Source organism: Macaca thibetana, chromosome 18 (genome assembly GCF_024542745.1).
Source record: "Macaca thibetana thibetana isolate TM-01 chromosome 18, ASM2454274v1, whole genome shotgun sequence".
Taxonomy (NCBI): domain Eukaryota; kingdom Metazoa; phylum Chordata; class Mammalia; order Primates; family Cercopithecidae; genus Macaca; species Macaca thibetana.
In genome coordinates this window covers 71,183,202-71,208,523 of record NC_065595.1, presented here as the reverse complement: position 1 = coordinate 71,208,523, position 25,322 = coordinate 71,183,202, and the positions used below count along the sequence as shown (strand labels likewise).

At 44.6% G+C, this 25,322-nt stretch overlaps 2 protein-coding genes across 3 annotated transcripts in view; one reads left to right on the top strand and one right to left on the bottom strand.

The window, feature by feature from the left end:
• Positions 1-2,892, bottom strand: part of PRELID3A (PRELI domain containing 3A) — a 182,047-nt gene extending 179,155 nt beyond the window's left edge. The window contains exon 1 of the mRNA XM_050767588.1: positions 2,889-2,892. The gene's annotated coding sequence lies outside the window, so the exon portion shown is untranslated. The remainder of the gene's footprint in view (positions 1-2,888) is intronic.
• The window catches only part of LOC126941226 (uncharacterized), a 45,011-nt gene extending 21,048 nt beyond the window's left edge, over positions 1-23,963 (top strand). Inside the window, exons 1-2 of one of the 2 annotated variants that reach the window (XR_007721155.1) lie at positions 7,060-11,486; positions 15,725-23,963. Coding sequence is in view for 1 of the 2 variants with exons in the window: in XM_050767586.1 (XP_050623543.1) it covers positions 15,725-15,892 (168 nt within the window). In the remaining variant the exon portion in view is untranslated. Of the gene's footprint in view, positions 1-7,059; positions 11,487-15,724 lie in introns of those variants that run through there. The other variant, XM_050767586.1, reaches the window with a different exon arrangement.
• The last annotated feature ends 1,359 nt before the right edge of the window (positions 23,964-25,322 follow it).

Below are 25,322 nucleotides of genomic sequence, written 5' to 3'. Positions count from 1 at the left end.
CATTCAGTAGGATTTTGCCTTTATTTTGATTTGCATTCCTATCTTAGTTTAGGAAAAGATCTTTGCTATATGCCCCATGCACTTTGTTCTTTTGGGGAATCTGATCTTAGGAGAGGGCTTCAAAACACGACCAGATTTTCTTTATGGTTTTCTAGATTTTATTAATGTCTTAATAAAACTTAACTAGTTAATGCTGCTTCTGTGTCAAAGTATTTTTCATTTAGAGTAGGCTTGATTTTTATATGCATTAAATGAAAGGAAGTCTCTCACGGAAGGGGACACATGGGTATGGAGAAGACAGAGGGTGTGTGTGTGTGTGTATATATATATATATATATATATATATATATTTTTTTTTTTTTTTTTTTTGGAGACGGAGTTTTGCTCTGTTGCCCAGGCTGGAGTGCAGTGGCAGGATCTCGGCTCACTGTAAGCTCCGCCACCTGGGGCCACCGCGCCCGGCTCTCCCAGGCTGGAGTGCTGTAAGCCACCTGGGTTCACTCCATTCTCCTACCGCAGCCTGCCACCATGCCCGGCTAATTTTTTGTATTTTTAGTAGAAACAGGATTTCACTGTGCTAGGCAGGATGGTCTCCAACTCCTGACTTCGTGATCTGCCCGCCTCGGCCTTCCAGAGTGCTGGGGATTACAGGTGTGAGCCACTGCGCCTGGCCGACAGAGGATGTATTTTTGAGCTCTACATTTCAGAGTTCTTTTCTCTAGCCCTGGCCTGGGTCCCAAACAGGGAACTTAATTCACTCTATCACTGAAGTATACTCTTGCTTTGATGCCATTGGTATGTTGTCCTAGAGATTTGCTGTGGCTGCTAGGAGTGTTTCAGAGTTAAGAACTGATGCAACCTCTCTTTTGTCAGTTTGAGTCTATAAACCATCTTGTTTCCTTTAGCGTTATCTCCCTGGAACTGGAAGGTCAGAGATGAAGTTTTCTTAGATTATAAGTCTCAGTCTTTGCTATCTACCTTCGTCTGTCTCCCATGTCACCTGCTGTTTTTTTTTTTTCCCCCTGTTTTTCATTTTAATGTTTTTATTGGATAGGTGTCTATTATTGCAGCCTACTTCAAAACATCTTTGGATATTGACAGGATATAAGTATGAATAATATGTAAAAGATAACTTATTCTAGTTCTTTTGAGCAGAGGATTTGGTTTCGATATGTGGCCCTATTAAAGCTTTTGTTAAGTCCAAGTACTTTCTGAACTTCAGTTCCCTTACCTGTAAAATGGAGTTAGTTGTTAGTAATACCTGTTCTGCCTAACTCAGGAGATTGTTTTGAGGATCAAACGAAATTATGAATGTAATGGAATTTTGTAAATTTTAAATGAAATATTGTATTACCTAATTTTTTTTTTTTTAAACGACGTATTAAGAATGGAATGAATCTGGGTTTTCCTTTGAAATCCCAAATGTTTAATGTACAGAGAAGTTTTAATGTGTCTGTTGGGGAGCTTCATTAGGATTGTTTTCTATCTTTAATTGGCCAGTATTGTTTTATATGTTAGCATTTTTGGGGAACATCAAAATTTGTGTTTCAGTTATCATTAATATTTTACAAAGTTATTGAATGTGCATGATTTAGCCTTTAACAATCTCTTCAATTATTTACATTCCCATGTAAAAAATGCAGTAATGAACGTCCATGTAAATAACATTCCCATGGTTCAATGAAGCATAATTTCTTGACATCTCAGTTTCTAAGTGCCCTGTGTTGAGGTTGGGAAAGCTAAAGGGCAGTCAGAGGTCAAGGTCAGCAAAGCGTCACCTTTGACGTTTGAAATCCAGCAGCAGGTATCACAGTGAACCCCATTCCAGCATCCAGGAAGTTTCTCTGCCCTGCCTCTCCTCCAGCCACCTCAGAATCTGTGTCTGCGGTGTTGGTCCTGCTTTCCTGTCTCTCCTCTGCCTTTTCTTTCTCTTCACCAACTTCTACCGAGTGCCTCTGATGTCTCAGACAGTGGCAGTAGGAGTACAAAGGCTAATAAACCCGGCCCTGGTCCTCAAAGAATTTATGTTTTCTGTGCAGATATTAAGTGACACTGCCATATATAGTGTTGACAAACATTGATACAGATTTCCTGTGAAGTGCAGAAGCACCATCCTAGAAGCAGAGATGCAGAGGCAACACTGGTGACTCACATGGAGAGCTGGAGTTCTTGGTCTAGTGGGATAAACTGACCTGGACATCATTTCAGTGCAGCGGAGTGAGTGCTGGGATGGGCTCCCTTGGGGCATCTGGGGCTGGGTTTGTCTGGTGTTTAGTCTCCTGCCTGGTACTTAGAGTTTATCAGTAAGATGAGCATTGGGAGGCTTCTAAGTGAAAAGAAAGGCAATCACTTACCTGAAACCTAAAATTTGTAGGTATTCTGGGCCATTTATAATTCACTGAATCTGTTTTGTCAGAACAAGTCTATCATTTATTGTTTTGGATGGAGTGTGGCCAGCCCTGCCTTGCGATGTAAGGAAATCAGGAAACGCTTGTCAGGTGTCAACACTGTGCCAGACACTCTTCTAGGGGTTTCCACGTGAATCACTGTATTCATTTCTGTTGCTGCTTTACCACATTTCCACAAATTTAGTGACTTAAAACAATTGAAATTGTATCATCTCACAGTTCTGTGGGGCAGAAGGCTGACGTGGATGTGACTGGGCAAAAATCACCATGTGGGCTGGGCTGCATTCCTCACTGGAGAATTGTTTCCAAGTGCTTTTGGCCAAATATAGTTCCCTGTGGTTGCAGGACTGAGGTGTCTGTTCCCTTGCTCTCCATCTGTTGGGAGCTGCCCTCAGCTCCTGAGGCCTCTATCTGGTCTTTGCAGGTAATCCCATCAGCTCAAGACTAGGTAGGCCAGGGACCTGGTCAGGCTCTCCAGTTCCCCTGTGTGCATTTCTCTTCTTGCACTCGGAGAAAGTTCTATTCCCTATTTTAAAATATTTTTTTGAGATGGAATCTCGCACTGTTGCCCAGGCTGGAGTGCAGTAGCGTGATCTCAGCTCACTGCAACCTCTACCTCCCGAGTTCAAGTGATTCTCCTGCTTCAGCCTCCTGAGTAGCTGGGACTACAGTTGCCCGCGACGACACCCGACTAATTTTTGTATTTTTAGTAGAGATGGGTTTCACCATTTTAGCCAGGATGGTCTCCATCTCTTGATCTCGTGATCCGCCTGCCTTAGCCTTCCAAAGTGTGGAGATTACAGGTGTGAGCCACTGCGCCTGGCCAGTTCTATGCTCTTAGAGGCTCATGGGATTAGATTGGACCTCCCTGGATAGCCCAGGATACTCTTCCTAAGGCCTGTGGCAAAGCCCTTTTGCTGCACGACATAGTCACAGGTCTCGGGGGCTGGAATCTCCCACCACAGTTACTGATCCACTTACTACAGCAGCCTGGGAGGTGCTTTTTGTTGCCTCTGGTTAACAGATATCTTTTGTTTGTTTGTTTGTTTTGCAAATTGGCAGGAACATGAAGATCCTTTTTTTTTTTTTTTTTTTTTTTTTTTTTTTTTTTTTTTTTTTTTTTTTTTTTTGAGACGGAGTCTCATTCTCTTGCCCGGGCTGAAGTGCAGTGGTGCAGTCTTGGCTCACCACAACTTCCACCTCCCAGGTTCAAGCAGTTCTCCTGCCTCAGCCTCCTGAGTAGCTGGAACCACAGGCACGTACCACCAAGCCTGGCTAATTTTTGTATTTTTAGTACAGACGGGGTTTCAGTATGTTGGCCAGGCTGGTCACAAACTCCTGACCTCGTGATCCGCCCGCCTTGGCCTCCCAAAGTGCTGGGATTACAGGCGTGAGCGACCACACCCAGCCATGAAGATCCTTCTTAAATGAAAAAACCGTTCCTCTGACGTGATGTGAGGTTGTTGGTGAGACTGATAGCAGTGGAGACAGGTCCATCAGAAATGAAGCTAAACTTTGTTTTCTGGAGTATTTTGATGGCCTGCCCTGATCATGTAAGTTTTGCTAAGAAGTCATTAGAGTAATTCCTCTACTGGAAGAAACACCATATGGGGAATTTGGGACCTTCCCTTTTCAAGTTTTACACAAAGGACTCTTCATGGGCGAAAAGTACATGATTCCAGGTCCATTTCTAGAATGGAAACAGCTGCATCAACCCAACAGCGATTCACATTCCTGAGTTTGAGAGAATCTGATTGTTTCAAGGCTGAAGCCAAAAGCCCAATAAACAATGTTTGTACCTTTATTCGTAGTTAGGAATTAGGTGCATCCTGTGGTCAAGCAAACAACTGATGGTGGTCACCAAGTAGTTTAAAACCAAGTAGGACCTCATTTTATCATGTGGGTGTTTTTGATTTTCTTAACTAAGTTTTTATTTTCCTGTGCAATAAATTACAAACTCTGACTTGAAATGCATTTCCTTTAATAAACCAGAATCTAGGGCCGGGCGCGGTGGCTCACGCCTGTAATCCCAGACTTTGGGAGACCAAGGAGGGTGGATCACGAGGTCAGGAGATTGAGACCATCCTGGCTATGGTGAAACCCTGCCTCTACTAAAAATACAAAAAATTAGCCAGGCATGGTGGCGGGCACCTGTAGTCCCAGGTACTCGGGAGGCTGAGGCAGGAGAATGGCGTGAACCTGGGAGGCAGACCTTGCAGTGAGCGGAGATCACGCCACTGCACTCCAGCCTGAATGACAAAGCAAGACTGTCTCAAAAAAAAAAAAAAAAAAAAAAAAAAAAAAAAGAAACCAGAATGTATAATCCTAAGGTTTTTAACCTGGCTTTCAGGACTTTGTGAAGTCCCCAAAATCCTGTGCAACAATTTTGTGTATCTGCATCCATGTGTGTTTATGGGGAGATGATTTATAGTTCTCCATACTTTTTCAAAGTGGTTGGATTCCAAAAAATTTTAGAATACACCACTTTGGCCTGGTGTGGTGGCTCACACCTGTAATCCCAGAACTTAGGGAGGCTGAGGCAGTAGGATCCACTGAGGTCAGCAATTTAAGACCAGCAACATAGCGAGACCTCCACCTCTCTAAAAAAAAAAAAAAAAAAAGAGAAAGAATGCTGGGCATGGTGGTGCACACCTGTGGTTCTAGCTGCTCGAGAGGTTGATCACCTGATCCCAATAATTTGAGGCTGTAGTAAGTTAGAATTATACCACCGCACTCCAGCCCGGGCAACAGAGCAAGACCCTCTCTCAAACAAAAACAAAAACAAAAAACCATATCACTTAATATACTATTGTTGTTGGTCAAGTATCAGATTTTGTTTAAAAACTAAATACTCTTTTTTTTTTTTTTTTGAGATGGAGTCTCGCTCTGTCGCCCAGGCTGGAGTGCAGTGGCATAGTCTCAGCTCACTGCAAGCTCCGCCTCCTGGGTTCACACCATTCTCCTGCCTCAACCTCCTGAGTAGCTGGGACTACAGGCGCCTGCCACCACGCCTGGCTAGTATTTTGTATTTTTAGTAGAGACGGGGTTTCACCGTGTTAGCCAGGATGGTCTCGATCTCCTGACCTCGTGATCCGCCCACCTTGGCTTCCCAAAGTGCTGGGATTACAGGTAAATACTCATTTTAGCAAAGTTGTACAGGCCTACAGCTCTAAGAGTCAGAAATTAACAAGGCTTAGGACAAAACCCAGCAATCCCCCACCTTACCCTTCTCCACTCTGATCCCTGCTCCTTGGAGGTTACTGTGTTTATGTTTTAGCTCGTTCTTCTAGATTGTGTGAAAGACAGGGAGGTGTCCTACTATGGAAGACAAGGATTCAGGCTGCTTACCTTCCCCGCTCCTCCTGTTGCCCACGTTTTTCTCCCCCATCCTCTCAGTATAATTATTGTGATAGTGAGGCCAGGCACGGTGGCTCGTGACTTATCCCAGATTTTTGGGAGGCCGAGGTGGGCAGATCACTTGAGGCCAGGAGTTGAAAGCCAGCCTGGCCAACACAGTGAAACCCCGTCTCTACTAAAAAATACAAAAATTAGTCAGTTGTAGTGTTGCACACCTGTAGTTCCAGCTACTCAGGAGGATGAGGCACAAGAATTGCTTGAACCTGAGAGGTGGAGGTTGCAGTGAGCTGAGATCGCACCATAAGCTGAGATTGCACCACTGCACTCCAACCTGGGCAACAGAGGTAGATTCTGTCTCAAAAAAAATTATTTTGATAGTGGGATACATAGTATAATAGTGTATATATTTAGTATTCTTCCTGGTTTTTGGCCCACAGCTTCTAAAACCCTTGTAATTTCCTGAGTGATAGGAACATCATTGGTTATAATATTTGGTCTTAGGTTTCAATCCCTGACACAAGAGCTTCTAAGACTTTGGGAATCTCTGGGGTGATAGGAGTGTCTTTTGTATGATAATGAGATGACAGGGGGCTTCGGCCCCTAGACAGGTTCAGGATCAGGGCTGGTTGCCAGAAAGATGAGTCATGATTATAGAGTTGGACATGTCAGCCCCACACCTACCTCTGGGAGGGGAGACGAGACAGGCTGGAGATTGAGCTAGTCATGGGTAGCCAGTGACTTAATCATGTTGATGTTATTAAAACTCCATAAAACCCTCTAAATACTGGGTTTGGGGAGCTTCTGGTTTGGTGAACTCATTTGGTGCTGGGGAGGTGGCACTTCCAGGGACGGCATGGGAGCCCCGACCTCTCTGCCCCGTGGTGTGCCCTGTGCCTCTCTTGCATTTGGCTGTTCCCGTGTTCTCTTCTTTGTAATAAACCAATAAGAGTAAGTAAGTGCCAAGCACTTTGCGTCTGTCACCTCTCTTACTTTTTCAGCAACACTGTGTGGCAGATAATGTCCTCATTTTGCCGGTGACAAAATGAGACTGATGCATTGAGTAACTTGCTCAAGGTCACATAATAAGCGGAATTCAAGCTCTGACTCCGAAGCCTGTGCTTTTTTTTTTTTTTTTTTTTTTTTTTTTTTTTGAGACAGAGTCTCGCTCTGTCGCCCAGGCTGGAGTGCAGTGGCCGGATCTCAGCTCACTGCAAGCTCCACCTCCCGGGTTTACACCATTCTCCTGCCTCAGCCTCCCAAGTAGCTGGGACTACAGGCATCCGCCACCTCGCCCGGCTAGATTTTTGTATTTTTTAGTAGAGACGGGGTTTCACCGTGTTAGCCAGGATGATCTCGATCTCCTGACCTCGTGATCCCGCCGTCTCGGCCTCCCAAAGTGCTGGGATTACAGGCTTGAGCCACCGCGCCCGGCCCGAAGCCTGTGCTTTTAACGAGCATGCTGCATACGTGGCCTCTTTATTTGTTAGGAGTTTCGGTGTCTCTAGGGCCTGACACCAAGTTGACCATTGTGGCCTAGAGCTGTTATAAGGGAGCTTTTAGCGGCCCTGCTGAGAACAGAGCCAGCACCTCCGGATTGGCAGGGCAGGGGCTGTTCCTGCTGGGAGCTGCAGGTCACTCCCTGTAGCCCTTGGCTGATCTTGCTCATCCACTCCCTCCCTCATTCAGTAGTTCCTGAGTGCCGCCTCTGTGTGGAGGAGAAGAAGGCAGCCTTCCAGCCCAGGTGGGGCCTGCAGGTACACAAAGGGAGAGGCAGCTGTGCACTGAGCTGGCTGTAGGCTGGGACAGTGTGGCTCCAGAGGTGGCGATAGAATGCTCTGGGACTGCAGAGGGAACACATGCTTGTGAAAGGGAGGAAGGGGCAGTCAAGTACTGCCACCGCAGAGGAGGTGTACTTGAGTTGGACTTTGAGGGAGGAGTTGGATTTCCACAGTGGAACCGAGCAGCTGAGGCTTTCTCAGCAGCTGAAGATTACAGCCAGCCAGCCTCAAATGTTCAGTTTTTCCTGAATTCCCTTTTTTTAAGAGAGTGCAGTAAGTTTTCAACAGAGATAAAGCAGTCACCTCCATGTCATTCATGTTCTGCAAATCCTATGTGTAGTTTTTGATGCTTAGCAGATGGGGGCAGCCTGGGCCATAAGAGAAGAGCCTGTGTGTCCACTTGTTTGGACATCAGTCAGGTGTGGCACAGGGCAGTGATCACTGCCTTCCCCTGAGGAACTCAGTTGTACTTTTATGTGGAGAGGACAAAGAAAGCTGTTGTACAGGGGGCAGGAGACATTTCACCTGCAAAGCAAGGCACAAAATACATAGTCTGTGCCCTGCATGAGAAACCTAGCAGAACTGTGTGCTGATTCCCACCCCTGCCTCCCCTTCTGAGAGCGAACCGTCCATTGTACCATGGTGGAAGGCATTTCTGAAGCCTCTGCAATCGGAGTGATCTGTTACTTGCCCATTGAGCCTTAGGGGCAGCAACCAGATGGTGTGGCTGAAACACAGGCCTTGGCCAGACGTGGTTGGTCATGTTGGTTCTGCCACTGATTGTGAATTACAAAACCTTGGAGAAGTCATTGTCTTTGTCTGTGCCTCTCATGTAAGATGGGGAACACTGTGGCCATTGCAGAAAAGCAGATAGGTGGAGCGAGTATGGAGTGCTTTGTGTGTGTCATACGGTGAATGAAATGGCACTGATTGACATTATTGATAGTAATAACAGGTTTAATTCAGGAATAAAATTGGTAAAGTAGGCCAGGTGCGGTGATTTACGCCTGTATTCCCAGCACTTTGGGAGGCCAAGGCGGGCGGATCATGAGGTCAGGAGTTTGAGACCAGCCTGGCCAATATGATGAAACCCCATCTTTACTAAAAATACAAAAATTAGCTGGGTGTGGTGGTAGTCCTGGGTGTGCCTGTAGTCCCAGCTACTTGAGAGGCTGAAGCAGGAGAATCGTTTGAACCCGGGAGGTGGAGGTTACAGTGAGCCGAGATGGTGTCACTGCACTCCAGCCTGGGCTAGAGAGTGAAACTCCATCAAAAAAAAAAAAAAAAAAAAAAAAAAACCTGGTAAAGTATTTTACCCAGCCTAGGTACATGTGGTAGAGCTGAATGAAAGCTTAGAAAAAGATGACTTGAGAACTAGCCCAGCAGAGGAATCAGGTGGGATGTGTTGTTACTGAGTAAGTGAAATTTGCACCTGCTTTCTCCCAGGCCTCGCTGAGTTGTGTACGACAGAGAGCTCAGGTGTTGGGGGCAGTTGACCGGTTGAAGAATGCATTGCTATTATGTGAGGAACATTGGGCTTTGAAAAAGCAGAACTGGATCCACGTTCTTGCCTGGTAACTGTAACTATCATCTAGTTTGTAAAGGGGTATACAGTTCACTGAAAAATTCTTATGACAGTGGGGAAAGGATTGGGGCATCTGCATTGGTGTGTGTAATATAGGTCATATGAAAGAGCATTTAGGCTGGAGGGAGACTTTTCATCTCTATAACTTTACTTTCACAGGACAATTCCATCATGATTTGAAGATTTTTGAGTCAAAACTACATTGTTCTGCTATGTGTTTGGGGGCAAATTTATACATACAATTTGCTTAAATATTTCAGATGATACAAGAATATATGTGTAGCATAAAAAGCTGAAATTTGCATTTCCCCTTCTCTAGAAGTAACCATTGTGAATAGTTAAGTCTGTATTCCGCTATTTTGTGTATTATAAATACACTGTGAATATATGAGTCTATATATACATATATGTTACAGAAACACATTTTTAGAGATGGAATATTGCTGTGTTGCCCATGCTAGTCTCAAACTCCTGGGCTCAAGTGATCCTCTCGCCTCAGCCTCCCAAAGTTTTGGAATTACAGGCGTGAGCCACCGCGCCTGGCCTGGATGAGTATATTTACTAATTGCTAAGTTACTCTGTTCATTACGTGTCTATTGAACTCCCCCATGTGCCAAGCATTGTTCTGAATACCTTATATGCACCAATTCACTTAATTTTTAGAGCAGCTCTATTATTGTGGCCCTTTTACAGTGAGGAAACTGAACCACAGAGAGGCTGGGGACGTTGTCTAACATCACACAGCCAGTGCTGTTGGAATTGAGGTTTGAACCCAGACAGCTGGCTTCAGATCTCTTAGCTGTTATCATAGATGGCACACCCAAACCTTAGGGCCGCCTCCCAAGCCTTGCCTGAGCTCTGCCTGAGCTCTGCGAGAGCCGTGTATGTGAGGTTTCTTTCCTCTTTAAGAACACAAGTCTTGGAATTGTCCCAGACCCTGGTAGGACCTCTTGAGGACCAAAACACAGGGATTCTTCAAGCCTGCCCCAAGGCCAGATCTCTGATTTAGCTACTTGGAAGGTAGACGTGGAAGAGAGTAATTTTGCCAGAACAAAAAGTCAGGATGGCTGGGCTGACTCGGCCAGATGCGGTGGCTCATGCCTGTAATCCCAGCACTTTGGGAGGCCGAGGCAGGTGGATCACCTGAGGTCGGGAGTTCGAGAGCAGCCTGGCCAACAAGTTGAAACTCCATCTCTACTAAAAATATAAAAATTAGCTGGGCGTGGTGGCGGGCGCCTGTAATCCCAGGTACTTGGGAGGCTGAGGCAGGAGAATTGCTTGAACCCGGGAGGCAGAGGTGGCAGTGAGCTAAGATTGCGCCACTGCACTCCAGCTTGGGTGACAGAGCGAGACTCCGTCTCAAAAAAAAAAAAAAAAAAAAAAAGGGAAGGGGAATGGCTGGGCTGACTCATCCTAGGGAAGAGGCCCTACAGCAGCCGTAGGACCTTGGCCACTTGGGTGGAAAAGAAGAAGGAAGAGCTTCACCCATGGCGGTGACCTGGACTGCAGAAACCACACTAAACAGTCCACATTCTGGAGCCTGGCCACCCCATTTGCTTCTCTTCTCCTTGGGTAGAGGGTGTGGGGAGCTTTCTACCCTGGAGGCTGAGCAGCACAGCTTCTAACCAGGGTAGACATTTGTCTGTCCCTGGGAATACAAACTTCTCATAACCAGCCCAAATACTCCTGAACGGCTTTTTGTAGGGTGGGGCGGGGCGGGGCAGAGGGTCATTTTGACTCATAGGTACCTTTTCCACTTTCACTGCTGATAACTGTGTTACAGATTAAAGTTTTGTTTTTGATACTGAAGGGGGCTTAAGAGAGTGAGATATTATGGCACATCTAAGTCTGCTAAAATAGAACCGTGGGGTAGTGCAGGAAAATCTCTTCTAAATTATGGATCATGTATGGTGAACGTTAGAAGCCATGTGTACCTAAGTTTAAAGATCAAAACATGGCTTGTATTTGGGTGACCCCGGTAAGTCTGGATGCCACTGTGCCTTGTGTGAACACAGGATGCTGAGGTGCAGGGATCAACAGGCTTTTTCTGGATGTCTTGCGCTTCTCCCTTGGGGTAAAGTGGGGCGGCAGTAGGAGCGCACAGCTGTTGGGCCCCTAATATTTGTCAACTGTTTGGGATTCCATTTAATGCAATCTTGAAGGTAAAATTATTTTATTGAAGCTGAAGATAGAGGTTTAGAGAAGTTAAGAAAATTATTCAAGGTCACGTCATTTCTTTTTTTTTCTTTCTTTTTTTTTTTTTTGAGACAGAGTTTCGCTTTTGTTGCCCAGGCTGGAGTGCAATGGCGCGATCTCGGCTCACCAAAACCTCTGCTTCCCAGGAGTAATTTTTACCCAGTAAGAAATGTATCCTAGTTATTGTCTTCCTGAGCTCCTCCACCTTTTCCTCTTAAATTTGCAATTTCTGATGTTCCTATACGGCATGGAATCTGATGGGTTGGTCCATAAATATTGACAAAACAGAAAGAAGAAAAACGAAAGAAACAAGCTTACCACTTCACCTTATGTGTGAACCTAAAACTCAGTCGTACAATATTTCTCTTTACCGGCATAAGATGGAAAGAGAGAATTAAATAAGCCCTTTAAAAATTCTTAGGCACTCCTTATAATGTCTCAGGTGAGTCCCTGAGGATGAGCTGGAGTTGTTTGCAATACCTACCTCGTACTTTGCACCTTTAACACACACACACACACACACTCTCCCAGACTCTCAGGCCTCAACCAGAACCTCAGTATTGGGTTTCATGGAGTCCGGCTTTTTAAGTTGCTCCGAAAACTGCCCACAGCATTTGCCTTGGTGGATGGCACTGGGGATATGAAACAGAAATGGAAAGGAAAGTGAAATGTTTCCTGTGATCTTTTGTACCTTTTGAATTTCACACCTTTTAATTTTAATTAAAACCACATGCATGTATTACCAATATAAGGTATTAATTGATTAGCTATCATTCAATATCAGCTCAGAATGCTCTTCAGTTACTTCTGTGTAATTATATAGACATAATTGTGAAGAATTATTTTTTTAAAAAGAATACTGACTGAGAGTCTAAGTTAACCCAGTGGTGACACTCGGAGCTGGAACTACTAGATATTCACATAGAAAAACATGGACCTCAGTCCCCTCTCACACCACCTGCAAAAGGAATTCAAGATGTGTCATAGGCCCCCATAAAAGAGCCAGAACCATAAGGCTTCTAGAAAAAAAGAAGGAACTGTCCTTACAACTTAGGGTGGACACAGATTTCTTGGAGATGGTGCAAAAAACACTGGCTGGACGTGGTGGCTCACGCCTGTAATCCCAGCACTTTGGGAGGTGGAGCCGGGAAGATTGCTTTAGCCCAGAGGTGTGAGATTAGCCTGGGCAACAGAGACAAACCTCATCTCTAACAAAAAATAAAAGGTAGCCGGATGCAGTGGTGCATGCGACCATGGTCCCAACTACTTGGGAGCCAGAGGCAGGAGGATCAGTTGAGCCCAGGAGGTCAAGGCCGCAGTGAGCAGTGACTGTGCCACTGCACTCAATCAAGCCTGGGGGACAGAGTGAGATCTGTCAAAAACAAAACCAAAAAAGAAAAAGCCACTATTGGTAAAACAAAAAATTGATAAATTGGACTTCATTAAATTTTGAAATGTTCTGCTTACCAAATAACAATCCAACAAAATGGAATAGGTAAGCTACACACTGGGGGAAATATTTGCAGAAAACATATCTGAAGAAGCATCTTTAGAGAACTTATGAAAGTTAACAATACAGGTGCCCGCTACCATGCCTTGCTAATTTTTGTCTATTTTTTAGTAGAGACGGGGTTTCACCATGTTAGCCAGGATGGTCTCAATCTCCTGACCTCGTGATCCGCCTGCCTCAGCCTCCCAAAGTGCTGGGATTACAGGCGTGAGTCATCGCGCCAGCTGGATAATTTTTTTTTTTTTTTTTGAGATGGAGTCTGGCTCTGTCACCCAGGCTGGAGTGCAGTGGCCGGATCTCAGCTCACTGCAAGCTCCGCCTCCCGGGTTCACGCCATTCTCCTGCCTCAGCCTCCCGAGTAGCTGGGACTACAGGTGCCCGCCGCCACGCCTGGCTAAGTTTTTGTATTTTTAGTAGAGACGGGGTTTCACCGTGTTAGCCAGGATGGTCTCGATCTCCTGACCTCGTGATCCACCTGTCTCGGCCTCCCAAAGTGCTGGGATTACAGGCTTGAGCCACCGCGCCCGGCCCGGATAATTTTTTTAAAGGAAAATAAGTGTTGACAAGAAATTGTAACTGTGATACATTGCTGGTAGAAATGCATAAAGTTGCAATCACTGTGAAAAACAGTTTGCAGTTGCTCCAAAGGTTAAACATAGAACTACCATTGGACCCAGGAATTCTACTACTAGATATATAACAAAAAGAATGGCAAACAGAACTCCAACAGATATTTGTACACTAACATTTACAGCATCACTATTCCACAAGAGCCAAAAGATGGAAATAATCCAACTATCAATGAACAAATGAATGTATAAAAACAAGGTGGTACATACATGCAATTGTACATCATCCATCTTTAAAAAACAATTTTGATACATGGTATGATGCGGATGGACACTGAAAACATTATGCCTAATGAAATAAGCCAGAAACAAAAGGAATATATTGTATGATCCTACTAAAATCAAGTGCCTAGAATAATCAAATTCATACGCAGAGAAGATGGGATACAAATCACTATGGGCTGGTGCTAATCAGTCTTGTAAGGTGCAGTTGGAAACTGGGGACATGGCAGCACCCGGCCCAGCACTTGGCCTTTTGGACATTGATGGGACCCTTAAGCTGTTCATTTGTCTACAAAACACTGCCCTGATTAAACTGCCAAAAATGTCATGCAGAATTTGTATGTTAATTCTGACATTTTGTTATTACAAGTGTTTTTCTCCCTTAAAATTTGTCTTGGTTACTGATAAAAGTATACAACTACTAATGCTGTTTTCAGCTATGTTGCCAAGCACATTTATATAAAAATATATTCTTAATTATTTTGAGGATTTGACAAAGACAATAACAATAATAATCTCATTTGCTTTATACTAATCTTTTTTTTTTTTTTTTTTTTTTTGAGACGGAGTCTCGCTGTGTCTCCCAGGCTGGAGTGCAGTGGCGTGATCTCGGCTCACTGCAAGCTCCGCCTCCCGGGTTCACGCCATTCTCCCGCCTCAGCCTCCCAAGTAGCTGAGACTACAGGCGCCCGCCACCACGCCCGGCTAGTTTTTTTTTTTTTTTTTTTGTATTTTTAGTAGAGACGGGGTTTCACCATGTTAGCCAGGATAGTCTCGATCTCCTGACCTCGTGATCCACCCGCCTCGGCCTCCCAAAGTGCTGGGATTACAGGCTTGAGCCACCGCGCCCGGCCGCTTTATACTAATCTTTACACGTGTTACTTTATTCATTTCTTACATGCTGGGGCTTACCATACAGTGTACAGTGAAATTGGTACTATGCAGCATGGTAGGAATGTACATTGGCACAGCTAATTTAGAAGACAGCTTTCTTGTTTCTTTTTTTGTTTGTTTGTTTGTTTTTTGAGAAGGAGTCTCGCTCTGTTGCCCAGGCTGGAGTGCAGTGGCGCGATCTCGGCTCACTGCAAGCTCCGCCTCCTGGGTTTACGCCATTCTCCTGCCTCAGCCTCCTGAGTAGCTGGGACTACAGGCGCCCGCCACCGCGCCCGGCTAATTTTTTTTTTGTATTTTTAGTAGAGACGGGGTTTCACCGTGGTCTCGATCTCCTGACCTTGTGATCCGCCCGCCTCGGCCTCCCAAAGTGCTGAGATTACAGGCGTGAGCCACCGCGCCCGGCAGCTTTCTTGTTTCTAAAAAAAAATTAAATTTGAACTTACCATTTGGTCCAGCAAATCCACACCCAGGAAATGCTCCAAGTGAACTGAAAGCATATTCTCCAAAGTCATTTGTACAGACATGTGTCTCTCAATGACAGTGACGTGTTCTGAGAAATGCATCATTAAGTGATGTAGTAATTACACAGACATCATAGTGTGTGCTTACATAAACCTAGATGGCAAAGGCCCCTATACGCCTAGACTGTATGATACAGCCAGTTGCTCTGGGCTTCAAACTGTACATCATGTAACTGTACTGAATACTGCAGGCAAAGGTTACAAAACAGTCTAAAATCTAAATATAGAAAAGCTACAACAAAATATGGTATACGATATAAAAATTAGTACATCTGTATAGAGCACTTTACCATGAACAGAACTTACAGGACATTGCTCTGCGTGATTCGGTGAGTGAATGGTGAGTGGACGTGAAGGCTTAGGACCTTACTGTACACTACTATAGACTTTATAAACATTGTATCTTTAGACTACCCTAAATTTATATTTTTATTTATTCAACACTTTAGCCTACTGTAACATTTAAAATGTATAAACTTTAAAAATTTAAAAAACAACTCTTGTAATACCACTTATCTTAAAACATAAACATACTGTATAGCTGTGCAAATTTTTAAAATATTATTCTATATTTTTTCTACTTTAAAATTTAAGTTTTAAATTTTAAACTTTTTTTGTTAACAGCTGAGGCTCAGACACACACATCAGCCTAGACCTACACGGGATCAGGATCATCAACGTCACTGTCTTCCGTCTCCACATCTTGTCCCACTGGAAGGGGCAGAAACACACACGGAGCTGTCATCTCTTATGATAATAACACCTTGCGTACATCCTGAAAGACCTACTTGAGGCTGTTTTACAGATAAGTGGTTTTCTTTAACATGCAGATAGAATATATTCTCAAAGAATTATAAAAAGTATAGTACAGTAAATACATAAACCAGGAACACAGTCATTTATTTTCACTACCAAGTATTATATACTCCACATAGTTGTATGTTCTATATAGTACTTTAACATAACTGGAAAACCAGTAGATTTCTTTCCATCAGCATCATCACTGATGCCTGTGTAATGTGTTACACTACACACTTGTGACAGCTACAAGACACTAGGTGATAGGACTTTTTAAGCTCTAGTATAATCCTATGGGACTGCCATCAGACACGCTATCCATCATTGACCAGAATGTTATTATATATTACATGACTGTATTATGAATGCTCAAAGCAGCATTATTCATAATACAAAAACCAGAAATAATTAAATGTCCATCAACTGATGAATGAATAAACACTTTATATATCCACACAATGGACTATGAATCTATGAAAAGGAAAACACATGACCGGCACATGCTAAAGTATCAATTAACTTCAAAAATAGTATCTAAATGAAAGAAGTCAGACTCCCAATACAATATGTTGCATGATTCCATTTCTGTTACACAGATGGGAAATTTATACAGACAGTATCAGAGCAGTATTGCTTAGGGCTGGAGATGGGAGTAGGGATGGACATGGGCAGGAGGGGACTTCAGCGAGAGAAATATTTTTAAGTGAGATCATGGTGATGGCTGCACACAGTGTCAATTTAATAAATCATCAATTATATACCTTTATAGTTGGGTGAACTTTATGATAGGTTCACACCCAATATGGTGTGTGCACCGTGCAATAATGTTATGGAAATTCTTACCTGGTTTTTAACCAGCCAAGATATATGCTGTTTAAGCAACATTAATTCAGATGGTTGCGATAAGTCATTTCAAGTTTATGAAGTAGTTGTCCTATAAATATATGGCGAATGTTATTCCATGAGTTTCCTGCATCTATTGCAATAATCATATTTTTTCTCTATTAACCTCTTACGGTGGCTAATTTTATTTATTGCATTTACAATGTTAATCTACCATGTCATATTTTGAAATCATATTGGTCAGAATTTATGGTATTTTTATACATCACATACTTCAATTTACCTTATCTGATTTTAGTTTTGAAGCTATGTTGCCATTTTATTTAATTCCACAGTATAGGATTTTCTAAATTATAGAAAATTATTAAGTCCTCCTTGAATTTTTTTTTTAGAACTTACTTCTAGGAATTTATATGAGGTACAGTCCATAAAGAATTGTTTTAATTCCTCATACATGTCTTCAATGGGTATAGAATTGGTCATACTTTTCTGCTTGGATTTCAACATGAAACTTACCTCTTATCTCCTTGGCAGGTAGGCAGATGTGACTTTCCCCGTTTTCTAAATGGAGACTGTGGGCAAATGCAGGTAAGTTCTTGGGGTATGTGAAGGGACCTCTCTTGCTCTCAAAAGACAACCTACGAAGGAGGGCAGTGCCACAACAGAACTGCTATTGATGCCACCTCAGCTAGATTCCAGAACAGATATTTACCTGTAGACAACTGAGGTGTAGGAAAACAGTGAAGCACCCAGCACCCAGCAGAGAAAGCAATGCCTGGGGACAGGAGGCACTGATTGTGGCAAGGGGAAAAAACAGCTGCCAGAAGGCTGTTCACACAAGGGTCTCAGGCGGCACAGACACCCACACCTGCCGAGGGGGTCTGGTTTTCATAAAGGATATGGCTCGGCCAGGCTACCAACAAGCAGTTAATAAACAGTAATACGACACTTTCCAAAGACCTTACGTGAGTAATGCGTTGATCCTCACAAATTTCCAAACAGGATGGTAGTACAATGCCTCCTGAACAGGGTGAAGAAACTGATCCACGAGGTCATGGAGCCTGCCCGTGGTCACACGGGATGGATGCAGAGCTGACGTTGGGCCTTCCGCCGGGACTGAGTGCCATCTTCTGAGCTCTGTCTACTGAGTGCCTCTGTCCTGTCTGCTGACCATGGGTCAGAGGTGCAGACTGCACCGGGGAGTAAAAATGTCACCTTCTCAATGTTGGGAAAACTCCCTGCCAGAACTGCCAATGGCCCTTTCCAAGCAGTGGGCAAGCTCAGACTAAAGAAGGAGGCGGCAGACCACGTCAGCCTGGCAGATTGCCAAAGATTCATTCAAGGAGAACCCACATCCTGGGCCATCCTGGGTGATGGCAAGATAAGGTAGATCACTGCTTTTGCAATGCATCCCTGTCCAGCCTTTTCTACCATGAAAAGAAAAGGGAACAGGGAAAAAAAGAAACAAAAGTCACTGTTGGGCTCGCTAACTCATCTGGCTACTTTCTTAATCTATTTGCTTTCTGCCTGAAAAGGTTGTTTGGGTTTCCTACAATCTGGTTGACATTTCTAAGGTAAGGACAGTGTTCCAGGCAGCAGCAGTTAGCTTGGTCCTTAGGTCACTGTTTTGGTGAAGATTTGCAGGTGTATGTGCCACTGTAGTGAAGAACTGCTTTGGGTAGTGTCTGGAGAAATGTTTTAAAGGACATAGTTAAAACATTGTGCTATAAACCAACACTTGAACGCCAACTGTTTTGTCCTACCCCTCTGTCACAGGGGAGGGGGCTGTGTTCTTGGCAAAGGTCATCTCTCTGTCATGATTCTGGATCTCCTTCTGTTCTCCTGATTATCTGCCACTCAGTTATCCCCACTCTCTCCCACAACTTTAACCTTGGCTTCTCTATTTTAGGAGCCTCTTCTCTCAGGCTCAAGGCTCTCCTGTCCTCCACCGTTCCTCCCTCCACCCCAAACACCCTTCCAGCATGTGTCCCAGCTGATCTATCCTTTAGCCAAACTTCCTCAGAAGAGGCCTCACCCTGCCGTCCCTGCCCATCTCCTCTCTGATTCACTCGTCAACTCCATATCTGATTTCCAGTTTCTTTTCCTTGCCTGTTGTGACTTCCTGTGGACGTGGTCAAAAACCACATAGTCGTCCTGTTGTGCAGCATCCCCTCAATCTTGAGATGTCCTCTCCCTCAGTTCCTACGTCACCACACATGCCTGGCTTGGCTTTTCTCTCTAGTTCTTCCTTCCCTGTCTCCTGTGGACTCCTTGTCTGCTCTCCCCGCGTCAGTGTCCTCACAGGGGCTTCCTTCCCTTCTCAGCCGACACCATCACCTGGGGGATCACGCTCACCTGGCAGCCTGGGGCCTCTCTATCTCTGTGCTGGTCATGCCCACGTCTGAGCTGCAGACCCACAGGCACTTCCACTTGTGCATCCCATGCCCAGCACACACGTCTCCTGTCTCAAACGCAGCTGTTCAGCCCCACCTCACCCCTCAGACAAGTTCCTCCCTGTGGATCACCTTTTTCATTGATTAGCACTGTGTTGCCCACATCAGAAACCTGGAAGTGATCTAGACTCCTCACACATCCAGTCAATCAGTTACCACATTTATTGATTCTGTCTGCTAAATATACCTCGATAATATTTACTTACGTATATTCATATGTCTCCTTCTCCACTGCATTTTTTATTGTGGGCCACATTTACCCTTCAGGTAACAACAACACCGGCCACTCTGGCCCTTCCAGTCAGAAGTGCCAAAACAACTGTTCTAAGGTGCAAATCTGATCACATTACTCCTCTGGGTGAAACCTTGCAATGGCTTCCTGTTGATCTTAGAATACTGCCTGGCCGCCTGTCTTCAGAGGTCCCCATCACCAGCCCTCTGCAGACTTTTCACTCACACTCCATGCTCTAGTTGTGGGGATCACTTCAGTTCCTGGAGTTCCTTTTCTCTGTCCCACTGCTCCCCTCAATACGCTATCTGCCTTTCTTAGAACACCGGTCCCTCTTCCTTCCCCACCTCCCCAGGTAATTGGGTTTGTCTTTCAGGTCTTGCCTTACATGTCACTTTCTCCAGGAAGCTCCCCTGGCCTCTCAAATTTGGGTCAAAAATGTCACCTGGATGGAATTTCCACCCATTCTAATGCTTCTAATGCTCATGTGGATCATTCTATTGGCACGCCTCTGTCTCACGGTGCAATGAAAGTTGTGTGGCAGCAAGGTCAGGCTTTCTTAGCTCTCATGAAAGCACATTCCTGCCTATGTGTCTGGCTCCCAGGATGATCTCAATACATTTTGGTGGACAGGAAAAAATGAAAGGACAGGGGGAAGAAAACAACCAGCCAAAGTCTAAGAGCCTATGGCTGGGCTACAGCAAAGTCTTGGCATGTTCTACAATGCATGTCGCCACATTTGCGGAAACACACAACTGCCTCTTCTGTTCAAAGATGACCCTTACGGGAAACAGATGGAAGTTTCTCCCCATGTGCAGGTAAAGACACAAGCACCGATGTCATAGCTGCCACCCTCTCCTCTCACTGCTGCCCATGCCCAGCTGGTGCTGAGGGGACATCTCAAACTGTTGTGACTCCATGGCCCCCAAAGCCACGGAGCTCAGAGCTGCTCCTCAAGGAATGTCCTCCCCATTTCCTTCTCCGTGGCTCCTCTCCTTGCTGTGTCCACTGGTGCCTCCTCCTGTGGCTTCTCAAACATCATCCTCTGTGCCTCACTGTTTCAAACTTTACTTTCCCCATACAATGTTCTTTTCCACATCCGTCACTGGATGCTCATGAGAAGGCTGATGGGGTAATTTTTTGTCAGGACAAATAAACTGTATAAAACCTACCTGAAGCACACTAGCACTTCTGAAATAAAGGTTAAATATTTTGTAGCCCTGTGGAGTCAGATTCATGGTAGAAATATGTACATGTGTGTCCCATTTTTGCAGCTTTTTTTCAGCAATTTAATGTCCCATATAAGCCAATGTTCCAGGTACCTGAAGTTAAGCTCATAACTGCTGGACTCATTTTAACTATTTTAGTTAACATCCTTCAAAAACCTTTACATCATTTTCCTACCTTCTTAGACCATACGAAAACCTAGTTATATTTTTTCATGACAATGAAGAGTCATCTTAATAGCTATAAGTAGATCATGATATAAAGATGTCATGCTTTCAAAGTTTACAAAGGCAGGACGGACTAAATTATACAAGATCATTATGCTTTTACAACCACAGGACTGTCAGAAGATCATTTCTCACAGCACTATTTCTGCCCACTCTTCTCTAGATGGTCAAGTTTGTTTAAAATGTTGTTAAACACAAGAGTTATTGATTCACATCAGTAAGTTGCAGTAGGCAAGGCCTTTTGCTTTCCTGACCCTGAAGTCAGAGGCTGTGTTAGCCACACCCTTCTGGGGGCTACTTCTCAACTATGCTCTAGATGGCAGGCAGGGGAAGCTGGACAAGCAACTCCAATGTGTTATGTGGTATTTCCAAGTTCTGGGTCAGAAAGTTGAACTTTACTGAACTTTCAAATGTAGCAACTATTTTTGCTGTAAAGCCATAACAACTGAGTGTGCTCTGTTTTGTTTTTTAAAAATTTCTGTGGGATAAAGTTGTACAGAGATTTTTAAGGTTCTATGTTTAATTTTAATTTTCAAACATAGATTTTAACTACTTTTTTGCAATTATGATTAGAATGCACTCTCAAACACGTTACAGAAAGTTTAGTCCATTGAGAGATCTCTATTAGAGTAACTTAGAGGTTTACTCAGTTTGGGTGCATGCTTTGGAGGACACCTTGTCCTGCCATTTAGGTTTAATTTAAAATCCTGCTTAATTTTATTTTCTTTTTTGAGAAGGAATCTCGCTCTGTCACCGAAGCTGGAGTGCAGTAGCACAAGCTCAGCTCACTGCAACCTCTGCCTCCTAGGTTGAAGTGATTCTTCTGCCTCAGCCTTCCGAGTAGCTGGGATTACAGGCATGCACCACCATGCCCGGCCAGTTTTTCTATTTTTAGTAGAGATATGGCTTCACCATGTTGGCCTGGCTGGTCTTGAACTCCTGACCTCAAGTGATTCATCTACCTTGGCCTCCCAAAGTACAGGGGTTACAGGTGTGAGCCACCGTGCCTGGCCTAAAATCATGTTTAATTTTTAATTAAAGAGTATCCTGAGATTGAAAAGTGAATTATTGGGGGAGAATACAATTTGCAACTTCCTCACTATGTGTGCATAAGTTTCCTCCACGCTAGGCAAAAACAAATTCTATTTAGATGCTAATGAACTTTACTTGCCCATTCCACTAATTTTGAATCACCATTTCAGGAAAATAAATTATTCTCACCATTTGACTTTACAATCTGAAAATCCTGGGGCCCCAGCCTGGTCATGCCTGCTTGCAGGGCAGCCTTGGGTCATAACTTCTGTGCTGGTGGACCCTGCCTTACCGGAAGACGGCTCCAGCACAGGAGGCTCCCACAGCAAAGCATCAGCCCACATACTCCCTCCCCAAACTGTAGCTTAGCCTGGGCCCACAGCAACTCCCCACGTCACTTGGTTGGAGCATGTCTGTGGGGGCAGGTTTTGCTTTCCTTGTCCCACCCACACACATGTGTGCATACACCCCACCCTGTTACTGCTGCACCAAGAGTGCAGTCCGCCCCCTCCCCCGGCGGACCACCATTGTAGAAAAAGCCTTGGTGGGCACAGAGCCAGCGAGCTCCACTCCCACCACCAGTGCCCTGCCCTCGTGCCAACACTGCCTTGGGAGTGAAACTAGGTACAGAGAACAGCAGATCGTCTCCTGCCCTAAGCTACCACTCCTGCTCATGCAATACAGAGAAGGCACAGACCTGTGCCCGCCAGTGCCCGCAAGGCAACACCATCACCAATGCAACCACATACACAGTCGCCAGCAGCAGCCCCCTGCCCTTCCCTGAGCTGTGTTGCCTCTGCCACTGTGGTGAATGCCCACAGGGGGCAGGCATGCTGGCACCCACTAGCACCCTGCTGCAGTTGATAAGTGTGCACCCCACTATGCTGCTGCTACTGCTGCTGGCACTGCACTATAAAACTCTTTGGCTGACACCACCCATTGGAGTGTAGTGACCAACATTCTGTGAGCACCTCAGACCCTCCCGGAACAGTGAATTCTTAACCTCAGGGAGCTAGAGAACAAAGTCTGGGCCCAATACAAGTTCCCCAGAGTTAACACAGCTAGTTCAGGAGTTGGGAGTTGAATATTGGCCCCATAAAATCTTCCAGAAATGAAGCCAGTGGGCTGAAGCCACCTTATACCACACTCAAACCCTTAAGATTATCAATGAGGATAAAAGGAAAAAAATGAAAGGTCAGCAGCCTCAAAGACTGAAGGAAAATAAGCCCATAAAGATGAGAAAGGACCAGTGAAAGAACCATGACAACTCAAAAAGTCAGAGTACCTTCTTTCCTCCAGATGACCTCATTACCTCTCCAGCAAGTGTTCTGGACTAGGCTGAAATAGTTGAAATGACAGAAACAGAACTCAGACTATGGATAGCAACGAAAACCACTGAGCTACAGGAGTATGTTGAAACCTAATCCAAGGACTCTAGGAATCACAATAAAACAATGCAGGAGCTGACAGACAAAATAGTCAGTATAGAAAAGAATGTAACTGACCTGATAGAGCTGAAAGGCACATTAAAAGAATTTCATAATGCAGTCCCAAGTATTAATAGCAGAATAGAACAAGTGGAGGAAAGTATCTCATAGCTTGAAGACTGGCTTCTGAAATAAGATAGTCAGACAAGAACAGAAAAAACAAGAATAAAAACGAATGAACAAAACCTCTGAAAAAATGGGATTATGTAAGGAGACCAAATCTATGACTCACTGGTGTCCCTGAAAGAGATGAAGAGAATGGAAGGAACTTGGAAAACATATTTCAGGATATTATCCATGAGAACTTCCCCAACCTAGCTAGAGAGGCCAACATTAAAATACAGGAAATGTAGAGAATGCCAGTCAAGATACCTCACAGGAAGACCAACCAAAATACACATAATTATCAGATATTCTCCAAGGTCGAAATGAAAGGAAAAATGTTAAAGGCAGCTAGAGAGAAAGGTTAGGTCACCTACAAAGGGAAACCCATCTGACTAATGATAGGCCTTTCAGCCAGAAGCCCTACAAGCCAAAGAGATGTGAAAGCCAATATTCAACATTTTTTTTTTTTTTTTTTTTTTTTTGAGACGGAGTCTCGCTCTGTCACCCAGGCTGGAGTGCAGTGGCCGGATCTTAGCTCACTGCAAGCTCCGCCTCCCGGGTTCACACCATTCTCCAGCCTCAGCCTCCCGAGTAGCTGGGACTACAGGCGCCCGCCACTTCGCCCGGCTAGTTTTTTGTATTTTTTAGTAGAGACGGGGTTTCACCGTGTTAGCCAGGATGGTCTCGATCTCCTGACCTTGTGATCCGCCGGTCTCGGCCTTCCAAAGTGCTGGGATTACAGGCTTGAGCCACTGCGCCCGGCCGCCAATATTCAACATTTTTAAAGAAAAGTATTTCCAACCCAAAATTTCATACCCAGCCAAACTAAGCTTCATAAATAAAGGAGAAATAAGATCCTTTTCAGATAAGCAAATGCTGAGAGAATCTGTCACCACCAGACCTGCCTTAGAAGAGCTCCTGACAAGAGCACTCAATATGAAAAGATTGTTACCAGCCACTACAAAACACAATGATGTACACAGACCAGTGATATTACAAAGCAACCACAAAAACAAGTCTGCAAAATAACCAGCTAACATCATAACAGGATTAAATTCACAAATATTAATACTAACCGTGAATATAAATGATCTAAATGCCCTACTTAAAAGGCACAGAGGGGCAAGGTGGATAAAAAAGCAAGACCCATTTCACATGCAATGACACACATAGGCTCAAAATAAAGGGATGGAGAAAAATCGACCAAGCAAATGGAAAACAGAAAAAAGCAGGGGTTACAATCTGAGTTTCAGGCAAAACAGACTTTAAACCAACATAGATCAAAAAGTACAAAAAGACATTGTCAGCAGGAGGTTCCAAGATGGCCGAATAGGAACAGCTCCAGTCTACAGCTCCCAGCGTGAGCAACAATGAAGACAGGTGATTTCTGCATCTCCAACTGAGGTACTGGGTTAATCTCACTGGGGCTTGTCAGACAGTGGGTGCAGCCCACGGAGCATGAGCCGACGCAAGGTGGGGCATTGCATCACCCGGGAAGCACAAGGGGTTGGAGAATGCCCTTTCCTAGCCAAGGGAAGCCATGACAGACGGTACCTGGAAAATCGGGACACTCCCACCCTAATACTGTGCTTTTCCAACGGTCTTAGCATATGGCACACCAGGAGGTTATATCCCACGCCTGGCTTGGAGGCTCCCACGCCCACAGAGCCTCAGTCACTGCCAGCACAGCAGTCTGAGATCAAATTGCAAGGTGGCAGTGAGGCTGGGGGAGGGGCATCTGCCATTGCTGAGGCTTGAGTAGGTAAACAAAGCTGCTGGGAAGCTCGACCTGGGTGGAGTCCACCACAGCTCAAGGAGGCC